The sequence below is a fragment of the Gigantopelta aegis genome, chromosome 4, assembly GCF_016097555.1.
Source record: "Gigantopelta aegis isolate Gae_Host chromosome 4, Gae_host_genome, whole genome shotgun sequence".
NCBI classification, from domain to species: Eukaryota; Metazoa; Mollusca; class Gastropoda; order Neomphalida; family Peltospiridae; genus Gigantopelta; species Gigantopelta aegis.
This window is the reverse complement of record NC_054702.1, coordinates 95,170,333-95,197,465: the sequence shown is the minus strand read 5'-3', so window position 1 is coordinate 95,197,465 and position 27,133 is coordinate 95,170,333. Positions and strand designations below refer to the sequence as shown.

At 35.1% G+C, this 27,133-nt stretch overlaps 1 protein-coding gene across 3 annotated transcripts; it reads left to right on the top strand.

Moving 5' to 3' along the window:
* The first annotated feature begins 1,522 nt into the window (after nucleotides 1-1,522).
* LOC121371468 lies at nucleotides 1,523-26,585 on the top strand. Of its 3 annotated transcripts, none has more exons than XM_041497387.1 (14): nucleotides 1,523-1,711; nucleotides 3,873-4,035; nucleotides 10,031-10,070; nucleotides 11,455-11,585; nucleotides 13,991-14,038; nucleotides 15,503-15,559; nucleotides 16,172-16,282; nucleotides 18,003-18,049; nucleotides 20,783-20,924; nucleotides 21,351-21,524; nucleotides 23,474-23,815; nucleotides 24,716-24,846; nucleotides 25,149-25,262; nucleotides 25,548-26,585. In XM_041497387.1, the coding sequence occupies exons 1-13, from the start codon at nucleotides 1,599-1,601 to the stop codon at nucleotides 25,168-25,170; spliced, it is 1,521 nt and encodes a 506-aa protein (XP_041353321.1). In that variant the 5' UTR covers nucleotides 1,523-1,598; the 3' UTR covers nucleotides 25,171-25,262; nucleotides 25,548-26,585. The 3 variants fall into 3 exon arrangements, with proteins under 3 accessions (XP_041353321.1, XP_041353320.1, XP_041353323.1); XM_041497386.1 differs by having other exon boundaries at nucleotides 3,867-4,035; XM_041497389.1 differs by lacking the exon at nucleotides 24,716-24,846 and having other exon boundaries at nucleotides 3,867-4,035.
* The last annotated feature ends 548 nt before the right edge of the window (nucleotides 26,586-27,133 follow it).

Here is a 27,133-nt window from a genome sequence, read left to right as displayed (position 1 = left end):
TGATTAAATTAAACCTGCTCGTAGGTAGGTTTAAGGGTGGTTTAACATGAAACTGGTGACATAACAGATATAGGTTGTTTTTCTGAATGTTCAATACCATCACATTTCATTAAACAAAAAATTAATTTTATCAGCTTGTATACATTTTATTAATACATTGTTGTAATATGCATCAGGACCGTACACGGAGTGGGTGTTTGGGATAGTATTCACCCAGTGGGAAGAAGATTTTTTTTCCGATTTATTACAATTTAATTGCCACCAAAATGTTCTGCAATTAAGCTCGCGCGTATTCTCACACCTTGCATGGGTTCCATAGCTATATGATCTATTTGGCGGTCCTCAGCTAAGTCTCCCTCGAAGTCTGGATCTTTTCTAATTACAGTAATGTTTTGCAACACTGCAGTTGCAATTATAACAGTAAAACAAGTTTTTAATTTCAGTCTAAGCGTGTTGTGAAGACACGCAAATCGTCGCTTCCAAATTTGGATGTTGATTGAATGGTATCTTTTTCGATTTAAAAAAGGTGCTGCATCGTCCTCTCCTGTATTAGCAATTCTAACATGCGTACAATCTATAAGGCCAACAACATTGCAGCAATATTGTCTGTTTATGCATACTTAGTTCAAATCAAAACGCTATTTTGTAAATAGTCGGTATATAAAAACTTTATCTCCCCTCCCCTGACACCCCCCCCCCCCCCCCATATGATCAAGAAAAGGTTGAATCATTGCAGTGCAAAGAACCAATTATTGGACGTATGGAGAAAAGTTGATCGCACAATAATACTTGCACGATGTTGAATGGACCATCCCATCCTTCTACATGCACGTGCTATTGTTCCCACGCAGTAATTTTTTGGCGCATCCAAATTGGTATAGTGTTGGAATCATCAATATACACTTTTAGTTTGATTTTCTTTTATTATAAAAATAAATGCAAAAATATAGTATGCCGACATCAGTCAAATTATGTATAGAGCTGGATGCACTCATCATTTGCGAACACTTATCATCATTATTTTTATAGTTATTTATGACTGCAAGTAGTCATGTTTTTTTATACATATCTTTTAGACTTTGTCGTGTGCAGAGATATGGTTTGGAATACTTTGTATATATTACAATAGTATTTTGCTTTTAATTACAATACTGTTTGTCACAAAGTTTAAACAATGTATAAAATATTATTTCTTTGTTCAATAGCATTACACTAACCTAAGGATTACGGCTATACCATAGTTTATCTTATTCTTAGTTTTGTTATTTTTAGTTTAGTTAAACTACTTATTAAGCATACCATTTTTGTTAACCCACAAACAGTAGATTAACTAAACTGAGTTTAGGATAAACCTGAGTTTACTTAAACAACCTTTATGCATTCAGGTCCGATATTCAAATCAATGATGGCACGTGGAAATTCCACATAATCCATAATCTAATGATTGACATTGTCCAAAAACGGCCGGTTCTATAAGAGTTGCTTCCCTTGCCATATTATCATAACAACGGTTACGTTACCGTCTGTAGTTGCGCTGATCAACCATTGTTTGCAGACCTTGCGCCTAGTAGCGGCATTTTAACTAGTACAATAAAATCATGATTAAAATAGCCAAAGCGATAGAAGGCTCGTTACTTATGCGGGTAAACAGTGTTTCAAAGGAAAATGGAAATAAACATATAGAAATAGAAGACGACTCTGAGGAAACTAGGTAGGCTACATTATATTTAATATATGGTAACGTTACGATTAGGCCAAGTTTTTTTTTAAAGAAAAAAGATGCTAAAATCATCTTCTTTTCTTAATTTGCGAACAGTGGAGACTTTTTTTTTTATTATTTGAGTAGACAGAATATGGCAAGGATGTTGAAAGATAAACTTAATACTCAAATCAAAGAACTTTAAACGTATTATTTCAGTACCAAAGGTTGTGGTATGTACTGTCCTGTTAATGCTGATGCCGATATATATAGGCCTAGTAATAACTGGTTTCCTCTTTCTCTGTTTCGGTCTCTCACTCACTCTCTCTCTCTCTCATTGTCTTTTTCTCTGTGTGTGTGTGTGTGTGATATTTTGTACCATATCAGAGGTGTTAAATAGGTGTAATTCCAAATGAAAACCCAACCAGCGGTTGCAAAACAAGACGTTTACTACCCTCATTTCCGACGTCTATTTTCACCACAGTTCATATTTTCTTGAACACATACTATCGTACATGTACGAAAACACCCCCCCCCCCCCCCCCCCCCCATCCCCATCTAAAAGTCACTTTTTTTTATTTGCTGTCACATGCAATATTTCACTGACAAATAGTTGATCACCAGTAATCTTTGACTCATCCACGACATCAATATACCTACCGATGTAACTTTATTCAAGTTATAAAATGTAAACATTGAAAAAAACAAAAGTTCATCGTAAAATCGCCATTTTGTTGTTTTTCTTGCACTGGAATCCAAATATTTGTTCCTTTGATACTAATATTAATAGAGTGCCAAACGGTAACCAGTATTTTATTAGTTTAAAGGTTGCAAGCCACCATTTACGTTTGCAAAACTTTAAAAGTAGAAATTATTAATTTAATTTATAAAATATCAAATAAATTGCAAAATAAATAAATAGATAAATTTAACAAAGTATCTACATTGAAAAATTACTAATTTGGTGTGTGGGGTGGAATTGTATGTCTTAACCTATAATATATGTACAGTTTATGCTAATAAAGGTTCTTGTTTCTTTTTGAGGGTTTTTATAAGTGATAAAATATTAATTTGTTTTTAATGCTGTTAATTGTTCTAATAGGTAACATGGATAGTTTTATAACTTAGGTGGTATTAGTGGAAACAGTTATTTTTAAATATTAATAAGTAACTTTATTCTAAACTGATGAAAATTGTTTGCATGTTTTTCTAAACATACCATAACATATGCCCAATGAGCATGTTGTGTAAATTGACAAATTGATTTAACATGATCTTAGTATGCAAAATGTATATTAAAAAGTTAATTATTTCAATTTAATGGGGTTTTGTGTTTTATAAACAGTTAAAATTGGGCAAGTGAATTTTTCACCATGACCAGTAAATTTTCAAATCCACTGGTCCCATGGCAAGTGAATTAAAAAAAAAAATCTAGAACCCCATGTACATGGAATGCTTGTAACAGTTGGATATTGCTTATTCCTGCACTGACCAATCACATTCAAGGATAGAACTGTGAGTCATACTTGTTCCAATCTTGGACCAACAATTTCACCAATTATATGCATTATTAGTGGACTACATTGCAAACTTCTGGGGTAACCGACTTCGGCCCATAGAGCGCCCCCCATGCCCCCATTACTGAGTGTCTGTAGCTCTCGATACCCCCCACCGCACCCCAACTCCTACTCTGACAGTTCCAATGCCTTCTAGTACTTCATTTTGCAACTGCTGCCAACAATGTTTTTTTTTTAACTTGGTCCCAGAGTTTCCTAACAATTTTAAATGACATTTATCAATCAAAAACCATTTGTGTACTAACTTTAGCAGTTCCACCAATCTGCAATCTTTATGCTGTGTTGTCAGCAGTTCCAGTTAAAGAAAGACTACAGTGTGGTATTTTATTTATTACCCACCATTAAATAATTTTAAATATATGACAATTATTTCAAACATAATGAGACATTTGAATGTATAAAGCTAAGACCAAGGAAGATGACACTGCTTAAAATGATATGCAACTGATGGTTCATATAACATTTGTATGACACACCCAGACATTCACCAGGTGAGTAATGAAATTAAGAACATCATGTGAATTTATATTTATATTGTTTCTGTTTTTCATTTTATTTTTATGTAACCTCCATGACCTGGACTCTGCAAGTATTAGAAATATCTTATATGACAATGATGATCATTCGTTTAAAGATGTACAGTCGCAAACAAGACTGAAAGATCGAAATATGTCCAATAGTAAAAGTGGATACCCTTGGACAGATTGCTGGCATCGAAGACCTTCAAAAGACAGTGTGCTTGAAGCAAACACCACAGAGGTTTGTATTTTTATGTCACTTGTCTCAGTTGAAGTACACCGGCCTCGGTGGCATCATGGTTAGGCCATCGGTATACAGGCTGGTAGGTACTGGGTTCGGATCCCAGTCGAGGTATGGGATTTTTAATCCAGATACTGACTCCAAACCCTGAGTGAGTACTCCTCAAGGCTCAATGGGTAGGTGTAAACCACTTGCACCGACCAGTGATCCATAACTGGTTCAACAAAGGCCATGGTTTATGCTATCCTGCCTGTGGGAAGTGCAAATAAAAGATCCCTTGCTGCTAATCAGAAAGAGTAGCACATGTAGTGGCGACAGCGGGTTTCATCTCAAAATTTGTGTGGTCTTTAACCATATGTCTGACACTATATAACCGTAAATAAAATGTGTTGAGTGCGTCGTTAAATAAAACATTTCTTTCTTTCTTTCAGTTGAAGTACATGTATATAGGTCTCGAAATAGGAAGTAAAATATGGCCTCTTATTGGTTTTTTAAATAGCAGGCCAAAACAAATACTAGTATGGCCTGCTAAGAAAAATATGGCCTGCTGGAAATAAGACAGAACATGGTGAGGGGAGGGAATTAGGACCTCTGAGATGTATTTCAGAGCATTATGGAATTACAATATAACAGAATTACAAGCTAAATAGCAGATGAGAAAATTTGTACAAACATCTCTCTCTAAAAAACAATTAGTGGGTGAATTTCTATTTCATCTGTTAGATCTAAAAAATGGACTGCTTTTTGCAGGCCGCTATTTTGAGCCCTGTTTCTATATGTCATTTGTCTCAGTAGAACATATATATAGACAAATCAAACAGTTTCTCAACAAGACACCTGGGTGAGAGTTCATTTATCACGTTCCACTATATTTCCTAATTGTGACATATGTTGTGGTTCACATATTCACTTCTAGTGATTGGGGAAGAATTGATAGTGGTCTTACACCTCCTTAGTAATGACTGTATAAGCCATGTAGACAATCATTTGATAGTGGCCTTAGTAAGACTGGCATGCAGAAAATCATTTGATATTGGCCTTACACCCTCTTAGTAAGTCATACAAACAATCATTTGATAGTGGCCTTCCCTCTAATTAATGAGTCATGCAGACAATCATATGATAGTGGCCTTACACCCCATAGTAAGTCATGCAGACAGTCATATGATAGTGGCGTTACACCCTTAGTAAGTCATGCAGACAGTCCTATGATAGTGGCGTTACACCCCTTAGTAAGTCATGCAGACAGTCATATGATAGTGGCCTTACACCCTTAGTAAGTCATGCAGACAGTCATATGATAGTGGCGTTACACCCCTTAGTAAGTCATGCAGACAGTCATATGATAGTGGCCTTACACCCCTTAGTAAGTCATGCAGACAGTCATATGATAGTGGCGTTACACCCCTTAGTAAGTCATGCAGACAGTCATATGATAGTGACCTTTTACTTCCATAGTAAGTTATTCAAACAATCATTTGATAGTGGCCTTCCCCCTAATTAGTAAGTCATGCAGACAAACATTTGATAGAGGCGTTACACCTTAGTAAGTCATGACATGATGTAAACAATCATTACATAGCAGTGTTACATCTTTCCAATAAGTCAGGCAGACAATCATATGATAGTGGCCTTACACTTTCTTTTTAGGTCATGACGTGATGTAAACAATCATTTAATAGTGGTATTACATTGTTCCAGGGATGGAATGTAGCCCACTGGTAGAGCGCTCACTTGCACAGTTGGTTATTTCTCATTCCAGCCATTGCACCATGACATGTATGTTACTACTAATAGAGAAATGTAGCAGGTTTCCTCTCTAAGACTATATGTCCAAATTACCAAATGTTTGACATCCAATAACTGATGAATAATAAATTAATGTGATCTAGTGGCGTCATTAAACAAATTAAACAAATACATTGTTCCAATAAGTCATTCAAACAATCATTTGATAGTGGCATTACATCTTCTAAAATTAGTAGGTCATGCAAACAATCATTTCATAATGGTGTTAGTCTTTCACAATAAGTATGGACAATACGTAGCCCAGTGGTAAAGCACTCGCTTGACGTGCGGTTGGTTTGAGATCGATCCCTGTCGGTGAGCCCATTGGCCTATTTCTCGCTCCAGCCAGTGCACCACGACTGGTGCATCAAAAGCTGTCCGACCGTGATCGGCAACAGGCGGAGGGTGATTTGGTGCTATGGAATTTTGAGTCCCGAAGGATGAGTCCAAAGAGAAATGGTGCACATTTTTGTGAAGGAAATTTAGTGCGTTTTTGAACAGTCCGCCTAAATAGTAAAGAGGGAGCTACGTAAAGTTTTGGAATTAGTGAATCGAGAGTAGCTCGTTAAGGGGACCTACTGAGCCATCCAGATTACACTGCTTTAAATAGGAACTCACTGGTTTTTTAACTTCTTAATTTCATCCTTGTCCTTCTTTTTGTTCTATAAGAGTGTGTCGTTAAATAAAAACATTTCCTTCTTCCTTCACAATAAGTCATGCAGTCATGATAGTGGCCTTACACCTTAGTAAGTCATGCAGACAGTCATTCGACAGTGTCTCAAACCTCCTTGGTAAGCCAGATTTTATCTTTATTTATATAGAGTAGGACACTATAAAAAAACTTACATTGTCATCCTCAACCACCCACCCACCCCATCCCCCTTTTCCTATTGGCCTGTAAAATCAATTTAGAGAGGTTACCATTGTAAAGTACAAAACTGCTTCAGCGATTGCACAGACACTAACAACTTGACTGTTGAAAATTAAATAAATTCAACAGAGACAGACGAGTTGCCAACAATCAAGTTGACCATGAATCACTGACATCCTAAGCAGTCGGGCGAGACGTAGCCCAGTGGTAAAGCACTCGCTTGATGCGCGGTTGGTTTGAGATCGATCCCTGTCGGTGAGCCCATTGGCCTATTTCTCGCTCCAGCCAGTGCACCACGACTGGTGCATCAAAAGCTGTGGTATGTGCTATCCTGTCCATGGGATGGTGTATATAAAAGATCCCTTGCTGCTAATCGAAACGAGTAGTCCATGAAGTGGCAGCAGCGGGTTTCATCCCTCAATATCTGTATATGTCCGACGCCATATAACCATAAATAAAATGTGTTGTGTGCATTGTTAAATAAAAGATTTCTTTCTTACAAGTGAATCCCAATAGCAATGAAATATTAACACTACATCTACTAGCTTTAAACCGCACCACTGAGCCATCCAGGTCAGGTCAGATAATTTAATGTGCACATTCAGAGCAAGCTGTTATAGTGCATACCTGTCCTGGACGCAGATGTCAGCCTCAGCTGGCTCCTCCGTCCAGGACAGGAAAGGGTGGGGTGGGTGAAGAAGGGACGGCCTGCACTGGCAGGTGCAAAAGAGCACCGGCAGTCCGACCGTGATCGGCAACAGGTGGAGGGTGATTTGGTGCTATGGAATTTTGAGTCCCGAAGGATGAGTCCAAAGAGAAATGGTGCACATTTTTGTGAAGGAAATTTAGTGCGTTTTTGAACAGTCCACCTAAATAGTAAAGAGGGAGCTACGTAAAGTTTTGGAATTAGTGAATCGAGAGTAGCTCGTTAAGGGGACCTACTGAGCCATCCAGATTACACTGCTTTAAATAGGAACTCACTGGTTTTTTAACTTCTTAATTTCATCCTTGTCCTTCTTCTTTTTGTTCTATAAGAGTGTGTCGTTAAATAAAAACATTTCCTTCTTCCTTCACAATAAGTCATGCAGTCATGATAGTGGCCTTACACCTTAGTAAGTCATGCAGACAGTCATTCGACAGTGTCTCAAACCTCCTTGGTAAGCCAGATTTTATCTTTATTTATATAGAGTAGGACACTATAAAAAAACTTAAATTGTCATCCTCAACCACCCACCCACCCCATCCCCCTTTTCCTATTGGCCTGTAAAATCAATTTAGAGAGGTTACCATTGTAAAGTACAAAACTGCTTCAGCGATTGCACAGACACTGACAACTTGACTGTTGAAAATTAAATAAATTCAACAGAGACAGACGAGTTGCCAACAATCAAGTTGACCATGAATCACTGACATCCTAAGCAGTCGGGCGGGACGTAGCCCAGTGGTAAAGCACTCGCTTGATGCGCGGTTGGTTTGGGATCAATCCCTGTCGGTGGGCCCATTGGGCTATTTCTCGCTCCAGCCAGTGCACCACGGCTGGTACATCAAAGGACTATATCTGTGTGGTCCATAACCATATGTCTGATGCCATATAACCGTTAAAAAAAATGTGTTGAGTGTGTCGTTAAATATACCATTTCCTTCCTTCCTAAGCAGTCATAGGTCATGTGTCAGAAGAAGGATATGTTTTATTTAACGATGCACTCAACACATTTTGTTTACTGTTACATGTATATGGCGTCAGACACACAGGGGCTACTCTTTTCGATTAGCAGCAAGGGATCTTTTATATGCAACATCGCACAGACAGGGTAGTACATACCATGGCCTTTGATATACCAGTCGTAGTGCACTGGTTAGAGCGAGAAATAGCCCAATGGGTCCACCGACGGGGATCGATCCCAGACCAAGTGGGCGATTTACCACCGGGCTGTGTCCTGCCCCTGTGTCAGAAGATGCTTGGAACTGGGGGGTAAGGGAGATGCAGCCTGGAAAGGCCAATTATTAATGAATGTTTATTAAAAAAACTATTCTATATATTCTAACAACATGGAGAATTATGAGCTACATTCTTGTGAACTGTGGGAGTAATAAAATAAACAAAATTGAATTTAAAAATCCAGTCCAATACATATTCTCAATTCAAATCCATATTTAGATTGCTGTTTACCTGGGATGGGGAGGAGGCTTAGTATACTCTGGTCACTCCAACTTCAGAGCTGGGGTGGGCATTACCCCCAGCCCCTCCGAACCCTGGTAATTTAAGATTTGATAAGACACAAAAGAAGATAATAACTGTCTATTTTTACTGTAATATCCAAACATCTTTTGTGGAAGTCCATATTCATGCTGAGTGCTAACATATAATTTCTTCATTCTTGATTTAATTAAGTAAATATGTTTGGGTTAAATTAATATTAATTTATTTAACACAAATAGATGTAAGGAGAATCAAATATGGCATTATAGCTTTAAAATTATATTTCACAAACATTAATATAATATTCAACAAAATACACCCTTTTCTGTATATTTATACTAGTATTTAAACTCTAGTCATTTAGCATATGAGATGAGGGGTTGGGGAGCAACTGCTCCCCCCCCCCCCCCCCCCCCCCCCCCCCCCCCCCCCCCCCCCCCCCCCCCATTTGTTGAAGAAAATCCTCAAATTTTGTGCAAAAAATAGACATATTTGAGTAAAATGAGCTGCCCTGAAACATTTTCATCATGTATTTCCATCATTCTACCCTCCATATTAGTTGTGTATTGTTTCATATACCTATATATCATGGGTTTCTGCCAGAAATAAAAATTTTGGTATGGCTATGGAATTGAGTTTTAGGATGCACGTGCCTTTGACACCCACAATTCATAGGGTGTATGGATGGCTTCCCCCCCCCCCCCCCCACAAAAAAATGGATTTAAGATTCCTCATGCACATTTCCCAGCCATCTGTGATACAAATTCGTTGGTCCCCATTACTGTTGTTCGTGCATACTTGGAGTTGATATAAAAAAATTAAATTCTTCCAAAAATATTCGGAAATATAGTGTCTGAGCATTTAAATAAAATTATATGTTCCAATAAAATATATCCTGTTATTGTTACTGCAAAACATTTTGGGGATAGCATTTTCCCCATTTTACCATCTTGCAGAAACCCTGATAGCTTTTTGGCAGTATGCTAATATGAATAAATGTCGTTATCCAGATTCTGGCATTTTCTTTAATTCAGACAAAAATCAGCCTCTACAAAAATGTACGCCTTAAGCCTGTAAAGTGTTTGGTTTTAGTAGTTGAATGTTTATTTGTGTACATGAATTTTATTTGTTTGTAGGAAAATGGACAACCACAGAAAGTTCGCTCGCGCCTTATTGGTGAGTGTTTTATTTGAATGTTTGTAAGAGCTCAGTGTTCGAAATAAGTGAAAATCTATTCGGACAAGCAAAATGTGCCTTGGTGGTTGTCCAGTGGACAAGTAGAAATTTTCAGTGCAATTTTATTTTGAGCAATCAAAAACATCCTAGTACTTGAATAAAACAAATAATTTATTTGAACAAGTAAAAATATTGGTAGACAAGTAATTTCTAGATGTATTTGTCCGGTGGACTAGTGAAAAATTATTCTTATTTCTATCACTGGGAGCTCACAAATACAATATTCTGTACATTATTTTCTAATTGCCAATTGCTTCATGTGTAAGTCTGATTGAATGAATAATATTCCTGTATGTTTGTGGGGTTTTTTGTTTTTCTCTTAATATGTTATTAAGATGTCTGTACGTGAGTAGATTAATTTATACCAGACCCATAGGAATCATGAGTGGAGTGCCTCACCCAGTCCAGTATGAAAAGGTACTCTCTTTTTTTTGGTCCAACTCTATATAAATAAATATAAAAATCGGGCTTGTGCTTCCCCACTAGAGACTGTGCCCCCTCCACTAGAGATTATGCTCCTCATTTCCAGATTTCATTCCTATGGGCCTGCATACCTGTTTTATGTTATGGAATATAGCCTGTGGTAAAGTGCTTCCTTGATGCACGGTCGGTTATAGGATCGATCCCCATCGATGGGCCCATTGAGCTATTTCTCATTCCAGCCATGCACCACAATTGGTTTATAAAAGGCAGTGTAAGGGCGTAGCCAGAAAAGTTTTAGCATTACGCACAACGCTTTATTGGGGAAACTTAATTACTGAAAAAGGGAAGAGGATATTTTATAGAACAATTACAGACAGCCTCAACCTATTCCTGGATTTTTTTGCATTACACACATGCATACTGTGCGTAATGGGTGCTACGCCTTTGCAGTGGTATGTGCTATCCTGTCTGGGATGGTGCATATACAAGATCCCTTGCTACTAGCAGAAACATGTAATGGTTTCCTCTCTAAGACTATATGTCACAATTACCAAATGTTTGACATTCAGTAGCCAATGATTAACATATCAATGTGCTCTAGTGGTGTTGTTAAGCAAAACAAATTAACTTTAACCTGTTGTATTTTCATTATGAAGACAATTAATATCTACAAAAATCAAATTTACTTTATCAGTCATTTTTATTGATTATCTCTCAAATACTGTATGTATGTTTATTTATCCAATTTAATGCTTGTGTAACACACTTACACCACAGATACTACATACATATTTCATAAAATAATTTTTTAAACATAAATTAAATATAAAAATAAATTAATAATTGGCCATTTAATACATGTGGGTGTCTTACAAGCTCATTTCTTTTGTTTCATCTACAGTACCAAAAATTGTCATAGAAGATGTCGATGAAGTGGTCACGGCATTACCAAACGAAGACTGGAACATGTTTGAAGAGATTGGTAGACACTTTATCAAGACTGATGAATTTAAGGATATAGCAACCAATGTGGTACAGTAATTACATTTTTCAGTAATGATGTAATATATTGGGTGGCCGGGAAAAAAACAACTACTGAATATGGAATTATTTTTTAAATTAGGTGACTATAACTTTTATTATTTATACACATTACTATGTAATTTTAGGCCCATAGGTCAAATATTGTTAAAATAGCAAAAGATTTGAACATTTTTACTTGTGATGCGAGACAGGAGGAAAATATGTGCCATGATTATCGCATTGTTTTTACTGTACTGAAATTTTGATTCTGTTATCAATATTTGACCTATAGGCCTAAAGGTTTCACTGAAGGTAGAAAATATCCATATACCGGGTACATGTAATAATGGGTGTGAAATATCAAAGATACAGTCCCCATATGTTTTTTTTTTATACAATTCCATATTTAGTCAGGTTATTGTTTGTTTTTGTGTTGTTTGGGTGTTTTTTGTTGTGTGGGTTTTTTTTTTTTTTGGTTGTTTTTTTTCGGGGAGGGCACTGAATATAGTGTTACACTCACAACTGGTGTCAGCATTCAGCTCAAATTCTTAAATGATGATATCAGATCAATTTTTATATTGTTTCTCTCCTTTTTCTTTATTTTAGCTGTATCAAAATAGTTTATAACTTTTACCTTTTATTTTACTCACCACAACTCCTGCTGTTAGATTGATTTGTATTATTATTTCTCAATTTGTTTTTAAAACTGGTTTTATATCTTTAATGTAGGGGCGGGATTTAGCTCAGTCGGTTGAGCGCTTGCCTGAGGTGCTTGCATCGCAGGATCGAACCACCCTGTGGTTCCGTTCACCTGATTGAGTTTTTTCTCGTTCCAACCAATGCACCACAAATGGTCAAAGGCCATGGTATGTGCTTTCCTGTCTGTGGGAAAGTGCATATAAAAGATCCCTTGCTGCTAATTGAAAATGTAGCGGGTTTCCTCTGATGATTATGAGTCATAATTACCAAATGTTTGACATCCAATAGCGGATGATTAAATTAATCAATGTGCTCTGGTGGTGTCAATAAACAAAACAAACTTTAACTTTTATATCTTTAACATTGTTTTGCTCCTGAATTGCGAGGGCTGCAAGTCTTAGAGAAAAGTTAACATAGGGGGCTGCTTCACTCCATTGATGATGGAAATATGTTAGCTCCCAAACCAAAAATAGAGCACTACAAGAAAAGCTTTCAATTTAATTAGTATCTGGAAGAATTTACCTAATGATGTTAGGTAATGATGTACTAGTTTAAATATATATATTTTTTTTAAATTCAAAAACTTCTTAGAAACATGGTTGCACTTGTACATAATTATGTTTTAATATTTTTTATGGTTGTGTATATTGTACATACATGTATGGTTTTGTTAGGGTTTTTGTTTTAGTAATTAATATGATTATTATTATTATTATTATTGTTATAAATGTTAGTAAGAAGGCCTCAGGAGAGAATAGTCTAGAACTAATTGAGCTACCTTCTATAAATAAAGATTTTATTATTATTATTATTACAGTAAGCACTTTATAGATTTGGCTGAGAAGCAAAAATATAGCCCAGTTAACTTGGAACAAATTAACTAAGTTTTTACTGAAATACCCGGTACATACATTGTATATGTTTCTTTCTACAATATATCTGGAATGCAGCACAAGTTAAAAATTTGTAAAAGACGATTTTTAATTTAATATCTTACATTTGTATATAGAGTAAAGCAAGTAATGAAAAGACATTAAAAAAACATCAGTTCTTGTATTATTTGCTTGAACCTTAATTGGATATCAGCACAAACATAAGTTGAAATGAAATGATATCTCACAGACTTGGTTTGACATCAGCATTACCATTTTGAAAATATTATCAATGCAGGCCTCTTTTAAAATACTGTTTCACTTGTAGCTTCTAACTGGCTTAATGCAACATACGTACTATAATAGTAGGTGTATGGCTTTGGATTATCTTCAAACACTTTTTCACTTGTAGCTTCTAACTGGCTTAATGCAACATACGTACTATAATAGTAGGTGTATGGCTTTGGATTATCTTCAAACACTTTTTCACTTGTAGCTTCTAACTGGCTTAATGCAACATACGTACTATAATAGTAGGTGTATCGCTTTGGATTATCTTCAAACAATTACCTTTATATTTTGTATTTTTGAACCTTGCTGTATTTGATATTATGTTATTACCCATATTTCATATTAGCATGTTTTGAAAGTTTAAAACAAGTGATTTTGAAGATACAGCAAGTTAAAAAGATGTTATTTAAAATCAGAAAACAAGTGGTTAGTTGCCGAAATCTTGAGAAAAAAACCCATTACTGACAACTGGTCTTAAAAAACAAGAACCCTGCATAAATGTGGGAAACTACTTTTAACAAAAATATTTATTGCATTTTTCTTCTTTCTCAGTTTGCCAAAAGACAAAATGAACCAAAACTAGACCGTCATTTAATAAAGGTAAGGTACAAAATGTATATGCTAGTATATTATATATGATGACCATCATGTATAGTGTTGGGAAACGGTTAGAATTTCATCATTGATCATAGGTTTATACCAACCAATCTAGTTTCGATTACACAATTGGTTACAATTATATGAATATAAAAAGGATTTCAATTATAAGCACCATGCACCTGTTGTCATATGCACTGGAATATAGACCCCACGAATTGCTACGTTTACCTTTAACAACTTTAATATCATTTTTCTTGATGTACACATGAAAACAAACACCAACCTCAAAATAGTTACATCAATTCCATCATGTAAACTGGAGGAACAATTACAGTTAAGATTTTCCCACACTTTTATTATTGATTTTTATAATCGATTATCAGCCAAACCGATCAAATTTTAATTATAATCAGAGCTTTAGATTCCCCCAAAGTCAAGGCAATAAATGCGTCCAAAATATGTATGCTTAAAATAATCAGGCCCAGATTAAGCTCTGCATGGTATATGTTGTTCTGTTTGTGGGAAAGTGCATATAAAAGATCTCTTGCTGCTAATGAAAAATTTAGCAGGTTTCTTCTAAGACTATATGTTTAACATCCAGTAGCCGATGATGAATATATATGTGTGCTCTAGTCTGTGTCGTTAAATAAAACAACCTTTAATTCAGTAGCAAGTGCACTGGCTAGGAAGTAATTGAAATGTTCAGTTTGTTAAAATACATTATATATCCATGATATTTACACCCAGTTTCACAGTTATTAATATATATAGGTACAGTAATAAATACAATTAGTATTAATGCACCTGCAGCCACTGGCAGTGTTCTGCTAGAGGGTATGGTTGGTAAAATTATGTACCCTGAAATCTTGGGGAAATTAATACATTATATTTTGCTAATGTTTTAATAGATGATGGTAAGAGAACTGCGGTTTAAAATTTGTAAAGCACATGAAATGCAGTGTCCAGTTTCAATACATTTCAAACGTAAAACCACTTATAGTCTGTCCTATCATTCTGTAAACATGTTTTTTGTAAATAATTTCAGTTTGGTTTGACGTAAGAAGACAAGCAAAGGGTTTTTAGAAATAAAATTTTTTGACTATTTGTGTGTCCAATTTACAAATCAATCAGCTCACATGTAAATAACTTGTAGTAAAGTCCATAGTATGAAAAAGGGTATTCCTTGTGGGACAGACTATAGTACATGTAGATGCATTTATGGTCTGGGGCGGTTTCAGTATCTACCCTCAAATTATTGTCTGGCAGAAAGCCTGAAGTCTGGCCAGATTGAGACAATAACTGTTGTTACACTATTACTCGTCGTCGTCGCTATGTTCAATTATTATCGATTTAACAGCAGTCTCAGTCTTCTGACTTGCATCATCCATGTATGTAGTGCAAAACATGTTTTAAAATGTTCACAACACATCTTATATTGTTTATGTTTTTGCTTTTTTTCTGAAGGTAATGGAAGGAAAATTGCAAAATGCAGATGATCATATGACAAGTATTGGACCAGAGGTAGATATTTAATGTTAATTGATGGTATTCACCTTCTTGAAACTAGGTGCAAGTTAATTTTAAAAGATTTTAAACTATTGTATTAAAATTGACATACCCAAACTAATTAAGCAAACCCCAATAACCGTAGTGGAACAGTCTAGTCCAATTCAACTGTTTAATTCAATTCAAATTAATTCCATTAAAACAATCACATTGGTACATAATACATGTATGCATTTGTAAATTGATATGCATACTGTAAATTGGGAAAATAAAGCGTATTGTTTTACTTCATAAACATTTTACTTCTAAAACGGTTTTAATTGTTAATAACTGAAACCGTAAGCAATATTATTTCAGTTTACAGTACATCAGCTACAAGCATAGATTTTCTATCCACACATAGTAAATAGATAATTTGTAATAAATAAATGTGTACATATGTTCTTTTCTTGTGTCTTAATTGTTAATAGAAGGGGAGTCCATTATTGCATGCTAGGTAGAAGGTATAGGATTAGCAGTTCACTCAGCCATGACCTATGAAATGTAAGAACACAATCAATATGCATGCTTATATATGAAAATAAAGAATGTTAATGAATGTACAATATTTGTTTTCCTGGTTTTCAGCTGACAAAGTGTCTTAACAGTGTTGATGCATGTTCCAGTGTCCTAGGAATATTGAAACAAGATCTGAATGCAATGCATAAAGCACACAAGATCCGTATGCATAATCAAAAGGTAGCTATAACTCAGTAATTCACTTTTATATAATATTAAATGAGCTTCCATTTTTTATCATGTTTATGTCCTGAGTGAAATCATTTTCAATTAAAATTAAAATTATTTCACAAGGGATATAAACATGATACGAAATGGTAACAAGTTTAATATTCAAATTATTACCCATTAATCGATTTCAATTTATATTACTAAACTTGTTTGATTAATGTCCTGGTAAGGTTGTAGTGCGCCAGTTGTGTGATGTCATTGTATGACATGGAGGTGTTACGTCAAATTTGACATTCTAGTTGGACATAACACTTTCATACGAACGAACATACTTTTATTTATGTGGGTAATAATATATTATATCATTTTACACCTGGTCATCCATTTAGTTTTGAGATGGGAGGTAGCTCAGTGATTAAGCACTCGCTTGAGGTGTGACAGGTTGCAGGATCAAAGTTAAAGTTTGTTTTGTTTAACGACACCACTAGAACACATTGATTTATTAACCATTGGCTACTGGATGTCAAACATTTTGTAATTTTAACATATAACTTTTGAGAGGAAACCTGCTACATTTTTCCATTAGTAGTAAGGGATCTTTTATATGCACCATTCCATAGACAGGATACGACATACCATGTCTTATAATATACCAGTTGTGGTGCACTGGCTGGAAGATTGATCTTTTAGACCATCTGCACAAGGACACAGGACACAGATGATTTTTTTCCTCCCAACCAGTGCCTATTTTATTTTATGTATCGATTAATGTGTACTGCACAGTTCATATTTTATTACACTATGATCTGTATTAACATGTCAGGACATGTATTTGTTCTGAGATATGCATATTTTCGTTTTCACATAAAATGCATTTGGAGCTACCGGAAGCTCCAGGATGACCACAAAAACATTGGATTTGTCAAAGTTAATAATTAATGAAGTACATGTTACTGTAAGTAACGGATAATTTAATGGTAAAAGACAGTGTTAAAGCCTAAAATACTTTATACTGCCCAATAACTAGAGATGGTGCTTTAAACCAGTGTTGTGGTTAGGCCATTGGACATAAGGCTGATAGGTACTGGCTCCCACCCAGAGTGAGTTTTAACAACTCAATGGGTAGGTGTCAGACCACTACACCTTCTTCTCTCTCACTAACCACTAATATCACTAACCCACTGGTAGGTATAGGGTTCGCAGCCTGGTACTGGCTCCCACCCAGAGTGAGTTTTAACAACTCAATGGGTAGGTGTCAGACCACTACACCTTCTTGTCTCTCACTAACCACTAATATCACTAACCCACTGGTAGGTATAGGGTTCGCAGCCTGGTACCGGCTCCCACCCAGAGTGAGTTTTAACAACTCAATGGGTAGGTGTCAGACCACTACACCTTCTTGTCTCTCACTAACCACTAACAACTGGGCGGACAACCCAGATAGCTGAGGTGTGTGCCCAAGACAGCGTTCTTGAACCTTAATTGGATATAAGCACGAAAATAAGTTCAAATAAATAAATGGTGCCTTAATTTTAACTAATATTTGTAAACATACTGAGAAGAGCAGTCATATATTGTCATGTAATATTAGATACAATTTATTCAGAAGATATAGTGTTTTGTTAACAAAATTTCGATTTAATAATTTTTTACCTCAAGATGGTTAAATTTATATTGATTGTAAAGTTAGGAAATATGTGAAACTTAATTTTCATTTGTTTTCTTATAGAACAAAAAGAAGAAGGACAAGGATGAAATTAAGAAGTTAAAAAACCAGTGAGTTCCTATTTAAAGCAATGTAATCTGGATGGCCCAGTAGGTCCCCTTAACGAGCTACTCTCGATTCACTAATTCCAAAACTTTACGTAGCTCCCTCTTTACTATTTAGGCGGACCGTTCAAAAACGCGCTAAATTTCCTTCACAAAAATGCACACCATTTCTCTTTGGACTCATCCTTTGGGACTCAAAATTCCATAGCACCAAATCACCCTCCGCCTGTTACCGATCACGGTCAGACTGCCGGTGCTCTCTTGCACCTGCCAGTGCAGGCTGTCCCTTCTTCACCCACCCCACCCTTTCCTGGACGGAAGAGCTGGCTGAGGCTGACATCTGTGTCCAGGACAGGCTTGTTCTGAATGTGCATTTTAAATTTTCTGACCTGACCTGCATGGCTCAGTGGTGTGGTTTAAAGCTAGTAGATGTAGTGTTAATATCTCATTGCTATCTGGCTTCACTTGAGGTCCAAATTGTAGGCTGAATTAAAGTTTGTTTTGTTTAACAACACCACTAGAGCACATTGATTAATTAATCATCAGCTATTGGATGTCAAACATTTGGTAAATCTGACTTGTAGTCATCAGAGGAAATCTGCTACATTTTTGCTGATGCAGCAAGGGATCTTTTATATGCACTTTTCCACAGACAAGAAAGCACATACCATGGCCTTTGACCAGTTGTGGTGCACTGATGGGAACGAGAAAAACCCAATCAGATGAATGTATCCACAGAGGTGGTTCGATCCTGCAACGCAAACATCTCTAGCAAGCAATCAACCGACTGAGCTAAATCCGCTCCAGGCCAAATTAAATCACATCTCCCTCAAACTTTGAGAGGGCAAAGTTTTTAACAGGATGGAGATTTGATTTTAAAAAATAATAATAAAATATGCAAAAAAAAGTTATACATGTATTATTAATCCAGTATTATTTAATTTTATAATTTTGACATTTGTATGTTAAATTTATTCATTATGAGAAAGTTTTGAGGGAAACTAGTCTCCAACAAATAATGTGTAATCCATGAAAACATAATACACATTAAAGGGACATACCCTAGTTTTTAAACACTAAGACGTATTTTTGACTGTTGGAGCCATTTTGGATAACTGAAATCATACTTTACTTAGATTGTATTGTTTAAATTATCCATTTCCATACATTCAATGTGTTTTTGGTCATCCTGGTGTTTTTAATATCACAAAATATATTTCTCATATTTTTTAAAATGCACATGCGTCTGAGAAGTAACAGTTATGGAGTCGCGTTTTAGTCTATTTTTAGAGGGTATTTCACCATTTCAAAGACTCATGATTCACTCAGTTGTAACTTTATCCAGATGTGTTACAGGTTTGTAGATTAGCTAAATTTGGTGTTAATTTTCACGGGTTGAAACTAGGATGTGTCCTTTTAAAAATTAAAATAATTAATACCCAGATGAATATTGGAAATATGTTTGTTGACCTTTTGAATGATAAGAGTCCCAACCAAAGACATGGTGAACCATTCCATGTTTAAATACTTCCTCACAGTCTATATAAAGTACATTTTAATAATGATTTTAACATTGGTGTATTTGTGAACGCAACCCCATAGGTTGGAATAATAATACTCAACTGGATCTGTATCTGGGCCCCATTTCACAAAACATCTTAATTCGTAAGCCTAGTTTTGCACGTAAATGTAAATTTACGACTGAACCACAATTCTTATTACTATTATAGTTCAACAAATACAGTTAGAAAAACACATATTTAATTTTCTTTTGTTCCTAAAATGCTCCAGCTTCCGTAATGATATAATTTTCTGCATGAAATAGATGCCAAACACGTTTAAACACACGACCAGTATAACTGCTAGTAGTAGACGTAAACTTACGATGTTTAGTGAAATGGGCCCCTGTTCTTTTGTTTATCTTCCTCATGCGAAACAGCTAGACCATACAGAGTTACAGATAGTGAACCCTGTAAATGTAATTTAGTATCATCAAAAAATTATGATAAAGCATAGTCATATCCATTGTTCTTATGACAGGTGATATTCATAACAAATGATCTACTAATATTTCTAATTGTATAATACTGTCACATGATTTCATGGTGGCAGAGTGATGCTTCAAACTCTTAGATACCTAACACTTCATTAATATGTATGAACAGGTGTTCATCAAGTTCTTCATCATGCATCCATGACTTTACAATGCATGTGGTCACTGTTTTTACTAAGCGACATCGATATTGCCTTAGGTTCATTGACGGGGTGAAATAAAGCTGGTCAAATAAAGGTTTTTGCTCAGTTCGCCTGCTCACAAGAACTCTGACTATATCGAGCTCAGTGTGTCTTTCTTACCAATGGGGATGGAATTTAGCTCAGTGGGAAGAACACTTGCAGGAGGAATGACAAGTAACAGTACTGATTGCTTTCTATTTCCCATTCCAACCAGTTTCTACTGAGTCCAAGTCCAAATTACGTTCAGACACGTCCATTCCATGCCCAGTCTCTACCAAGATTGAACTATCAAAAGTTATGGTATGGTATGCAGCACATACCACTGTTTATAGAAAAGTTGTATGTAAAAGATCTCTCACTACCGTTCAGTATGCAGCAGTAGAGGATTTACTCTCTTGGTGTAGACCGTTTCATTATAATCCTTTATGTTAAGCACCAACTTAGTCAAAGTTTAGAAATGCTGAGCTGTTGACAAAACAAACATTTATTTCGTTTTTTATTCAGAATGGATCAGTTAACCCACTCTACCATAGGTATGGAGAAAAAGTTGAACTTCATTGAAGATGCTGAGAAGAACTCTGCTGTCCTTGAAGCCTATGAGAAGCTGAACGGAATACTCACAGACATTGACAGTGAGAGGAAAAGGGTTTGTATACCATACTGCATGTGTTGCATTTATGAGTGGTCAAAATATCCATGTTTGTGTAGTATATATATAAATTTACATGTAAATTTAAAAGTATACGACATAGGGATCGATCACGCACTGAAACTTTTACTCGTGTCAAAAACAGAATTAAATTTATTTAAGGTATAATTTTTCTTATGTTAAAGGGAGTTTGCTGCCATTGTAAAATGTTTATAATTAACAAAGCCTTTTTAACAACTAAAATAACATGCTTAGAACGTCAGTGGCCCAACTTATTCATTACACACACAACCAACTGGTCCCAACAGTTGCTGGTATCTTCAACTGTCTATGTTCTGGGGATACAAAAGCTTAAGATAATAAGAAGATACAGTTTTACATCAGCAAAAATGAGGGGAAAAAACTTTTTATTATCTTTTATAGAATAGAGAAACTGTTGAGCAGTGGAGTATAACTACAACAGAAGCAGCAGAAAATATTAGAAAGAAAATGATACCATTTGAAAATCAGAGGAATGAACTCCAAGACAACATGAAGAGGCTATCTGAAGAGCATGACAAAATGATGTCACTGATAAACCAATCACGTGGAGGAAAGGTGACAATTAATCGGTTTATCCAGAGCTTCTAGATTATGGTAACCCCACTCCCATGGCTAGTGATATTAAATGTTTGGCTAGTAAATAACTACCATTGCCATGCCCGACAGAGCTTCTAGATTATGGTAGCCCCACTCCCATGGCTAGTGATGTTCAATGTTGGTCTAGTAAATAACTACTATTGCCATGCCCGACAGCTAGTGAATTTTTTGGGTCAAATGTTGCAGTTAAGTCTATTTTGTAAATATGAATATACTGATCCCATGGCTAGTGGATTTTATAAAAATTCTAGAAGACCTGGCTTATTGTTTTTATTTTTGCTCCTAATTTGGTAGAATGTTGATCACGTCCATGGTGCTAGCAACAGCAATACAGAATAGTTCAAGGGATGATCTAGGTGTCCTAAAGTGGGAGGTGTAAGTTGATAGTATCTAAAACCCAGAATATTTCAAGGGATGTCCCAGATGTTCTAATTTGAGAGATGTAAGTCGATAATACTATTATTAGCTAAAACCCAGAATATTTCAAAGGATGTTCCGGATGTCCTAAGTTGGGAGGTGTAAGTTGATAATAGCTAAAACCCAGAATAGTTCAAGGGGTGTTCCGTGTATCTTAACATGGGAGATGTAGGAAGGTGAACAAACAAAAGTCCCCAGGTGAGATGCATTGTTGTTAATACATGGTTGATTTTCATAAAAATATCTGCATGATGCATAGATCTTCAAATTTGGGCAAAAAAGATAGATATTTGGCCATTATGAGCTTGCCTGAAACCTTTTCAGCATGTATTTTCATGATTCTACCTACAATATTAGTTCTAATCCATGTACAAATGCACAGTGATTTGTTTGCAACCCTGTATAGCCATTTGGCAGTAATGCTAATATGAATAAATATTGTTATCCAAATTTGGGGCAAAATTCAGCCTCCCCCCTTCCCCTACAGAAATGGGAGCTTGTATGCCTATGCAAATAACTAAATGTATCAACCATTCACAGAATTGTGGATACGGACGAGTACTAGCCCAAATCTACTAGTCTATCAGAATTTCTAGAGGTCAATCTGTTGACAAGACAATATAATATTGCAGTAATACAAACTGCAAATGATCATTTATTAAAACTAAAATATTTATAGCAACTATATATTGATACTGATTCAAATTGGGTGAAGTGAGAGTAGATTACCCGTAATAAAGCAGGCTATAGGTCTAAAGAAAAAGAACCAAACTTAAAATTAAAACTTTATTTCATTTGGAAAAGAAGGTTATATTTTATACCTCATCTATCAGAATTTTCACTAGCATTAGGCAAGTGGATTAGCACTTTTTGCACCTCTGGAATCATTCACATCATGTGCATTCATTTTTACTGGACAAATTTTGACAGATTGTTTCAAACTATGAACGAACAAGATCTACCAACCAAAGATGGGTTTTTTCATACTTCCTCTATATATACTTCTGATAAAGGTTGTACCCATTTCAGGCTGTAGGAATATGTGGAGTTGGGGGAGGAGCATACACTATAGTGAGGGGACACAAACACATTTTCAAAATGTGTATAAACTAAAACAATTTGTTTTGGATCCCTAAGGCCATGCCTTTCACAATTATTTTCATTTCTTTTAACACCAGTTTTAATGGAAGATTTTCAGACATGTATGCTATTTCTCCATGATTTCTTATTACATCTTTACTGTATGTTTTAATAACTGGTGAGTCTTTTCTTGCTTAACAATTTTAAATTAAGGTAACCCAATTCCTTTTTTCATAACCCATTACTGGTATGTCCATGTAAATGAACTCCTGAATTTAATGTGCAAATGAGAAAAAAAAAAAGGCAAAATTAGATTCGTATGAGCGACATGTAAGTTAAATGATCGTTCTTTCAATTATCAGAAGCCTGCAGTTGTACTGAATAACATTTTAAAATTTTAATTCATACAGCCAAAGGGATCACCAATGCCATCCTGGAAAAAAGAAACAGTGCTTTCCTGGAAACAACAACAAACCAAGTTTGACTGGAAACAACATACGAGCCCACCCACCAAGAGACAAGGATGTCCAAATAACGCACCTGTGAACCTGTACAATAAGGAAAGACATGATAGGTGGAAGCCAGAGAGTCGTTTTACGGATGAAGAATTGAAGAAAGACATTGCCACCTTGACCGTGCACACAAAGACTGATGGATCAGTGAGTAAGGAAGAGAAAGCTTGTGAAAAGGCAGCACCTGAAGGGAAGGCAAATGAATGTAAGCCAGAGGAACACCATGCAGCCAAGCCACTGGTGAGATTCAAGCAGGCATCACTGTCGAGTGGACAAACATCCAATCACCAGGGCCCCGTTTTACATAGCAATCGTAGTGCTAAGATCATCGTAAGTGCATAAGGCAATTATATACTAAAGGTGATCTTAGAGCTAAGATTGCTTCGTAAAACGGGGCCCTGAGTCCTTGTTTGCCATTATTTTTTGCAGATATTTACTGTAATACAGATATCATCCTTTCTTTTTGTTTCTTGACACAAACACCACATTTATTAAATATATCCTTGTCAGGTCTTGCTACACAATTCACTTCCGAATGAATGTTCATTCATCACGGTCCACTATAGTTCCTAAATGAGACATGTTGTGGTTCACATATTCACTTCTAGTAATTGGGGAAAGCAATAAAACAATTTGTAATTTTCAATAGTACGCCTTCTGGCTGGATTTTGCCCAAGTTATTTTGTAGTATTGTGCATTGAGATATTGAGCTGGAGTTTTTGTGTACAACTTTATCATGTACTGTTACAGATCAGATTTGACTTCCATGCCTGCCGATTTACCTATTTTTGACAGAGTTATGGCCCTTAAACTTAGGAGATCCAAAAAAAAAATTCTTGATGGGGTTTTTCACAGTGTCTTGAGATATTGAGCTGAAATTTTGTTCATATCTTTATCAAGTTCTATTACAGATCAAGTTTGACTTTTATGGCAATTTATAAATTTTTCAGTTATGGCCCTTACATTTAGGAGATACAGTTGGGTTTGTTTGGGGGGGTGGGTTTTTTTTTTTTTGTTGGGGGGGGTTCTAGTAGGGAACATGTATTGCTTTAGCAGTATTCACAGAATGCTTATTTCTGTTTGCTTGATGCACCATGAGTTTGCAAATCTACTGAATGCTTAGTTGGTTTTTATTTATAGGATGAAATGGCATTACGTAGAAAAGTAAAGTCGGAAGAATTACGGGAGTGGTATGAAACAGATTTCAAAACTAGAAGGGATATATTAAAAATGCAAATTGAACAGACATCAAGCAGAATAGATTCCATGAGGTAAATTTACTGAAATATACAGAATTTCACGTGTTGTTTTCATGTGTAATGTTACAAATATGACGTGATGTAATTTGTATGCCATATATGTAAGTAAAAAAAAAGGTGTTAATTCCAGTTAAAATAAAAAGGGAATCCCCCCACCATGTACAAGTTATGGTCCAAGGGAGATATTGTTTATAGGTTTACTAAATATATTTCGATATTTCTAATATAACAAATGTTTTGAGATCATTTAACTATTCACCATTTTTGCTTTCTCTCATTTATAAATAATGTCTGTGTTGTTATTCTGTTTTCAGCACTGATCGTCCCAAGGAATAGATCTTTCTTTGCGGACCTATAGTTCATTCATGGTGAAATGAGCTGGCTGAAATAGAAGCACACACATTTTGTCAGCTTGCAGTTTAACATGTGTAAGTTGTATTTTTCAATAACAAACTTCTTAGATAACATGAATATAAATTTAGTGTAAGGATTTGAACTCATATGTGAGAGCATACACAACCTTCCCCATTTTTCAATCTTAATATTTACTAAATAAAAAATGACCGTACTATTATTAAAATGTGATTATGAGAATTCCATTTTCTAGAAGATTGATGCTAAAAGTAATTAAAAAAAATATTAAGATAATAAAATTGTGGATTTACATTGTATATATCTAGTAATAAACAAATGTGATGTGTTTTTCTTTACAGGACTGATATTACCTACTGACCGAAACCACTTTACAGGTGAAAATTTATTTTTGAAAATATAATAAATTCCGAAGTTGTAAACTCTCATTTAAAAAAAACAAAAACAAAATGGTTTAATGCTTAAAATATCTTTAACATATTTAAGAAAAATGTATAATACATGTTGTTGTTTTTAAGTTTATGAAAATACAGTTTATCTGGTTCTTTAATTACTTATTTTGCACTTTTAATTGTTTAGTGATTATAAAAAAAGTATGTAACATATCTAGCTTTAATAATATATATAACATTATGCCATTTTTTTTTTTTTATTACCTTGCCTTTATGTATTTATGTGAGTACAGGGTATTGTTGTAGATTGTAATTTCATCTTCACCAATAGTTTATTGTAAAATCATGTAGCATTGTCCAGCATAGTTTTTAAATTTGTTTTTTTCCCCCCGTCACAGTACATTTAATTGAGCAGTTAGTGTCATTTTGTCAATTACTGTCAAATTTATTTTATATGAACTATGTGTAGCCTATGTAGTTGATAGTATTGTAACATCATGTTGCATCCTTTGAAATGGTTTCAATTTATATGCCTTGTTCAGCTGATTGGGGTACTGTGAAGATGGAACTTTATGTAACCATTGAAATAATCCTTTGTTTTTATAAGATCATACAATACATATATGTATATGTATACTTTTATTACAATTTTAATGCTATACATTTTATTAGATGTCATTTTATTTTATACAGGTATATATTATTTTTACTAAACTTATTTTGATACTGCATTCAGTTGGAGGTTTTTTTGTGTGCGTGTTTTATAAACTCGTATATATTACAGTAATCTTTTTGTTTCTGTGCTGGAATGATGTCCTGGACTGAGCCTATTTGTGACATCTTACTAACTGGTGCAGTGTGTCATCATGTCAAAATCTTTAAACTAACAGAGCTCTGCGTCACTTTATTACAATTTTATTATTAATATCACTATATTTTATTCAGATATACATTATTTTCAATAAACTTATTTTGTTATTGCATTTACATTGGCATTTTCTTTTTCTTTTTTAAGATGTGTATTTGGGCAATTGTAAATTGTTAGCGAGCACTTTACCACCGGGCCATGTCCCACCCCACCCCCCCACCCCTCCTGCCCACCACTCAAGTGACAAGACAAACATTACGATTTCATTGGTTATTATGCAATCAGCTTTTCTCATATGACTCATATCATACATGTCAAAATAAGAAATTTTAACTCCATATAAGCCAATTGTAGGAGCTGAGATTAAGATATATAATAGAAAGGGAGATTTCATTTATTGAAAACAAATGTCATGAATTTAAATACTAAATGGGCTAATTATCACTGCCTTTTTTGTAAAAATACAGAGGTATTCACTGGTTTACCAGATTTCGACATTTCAAAAATATGTTTGTTTCCATATATATATCCATGTATATATGCATATGCATTTTTAAAATGCACAACATACAGTTGCCTTTTAGCATTGGATGTAATAGGACTGTGTGTGTGTGTGTGTGTGTGAAAAAATAACTCCTGGATCATGATGACCAACCGTCTGTTTAAC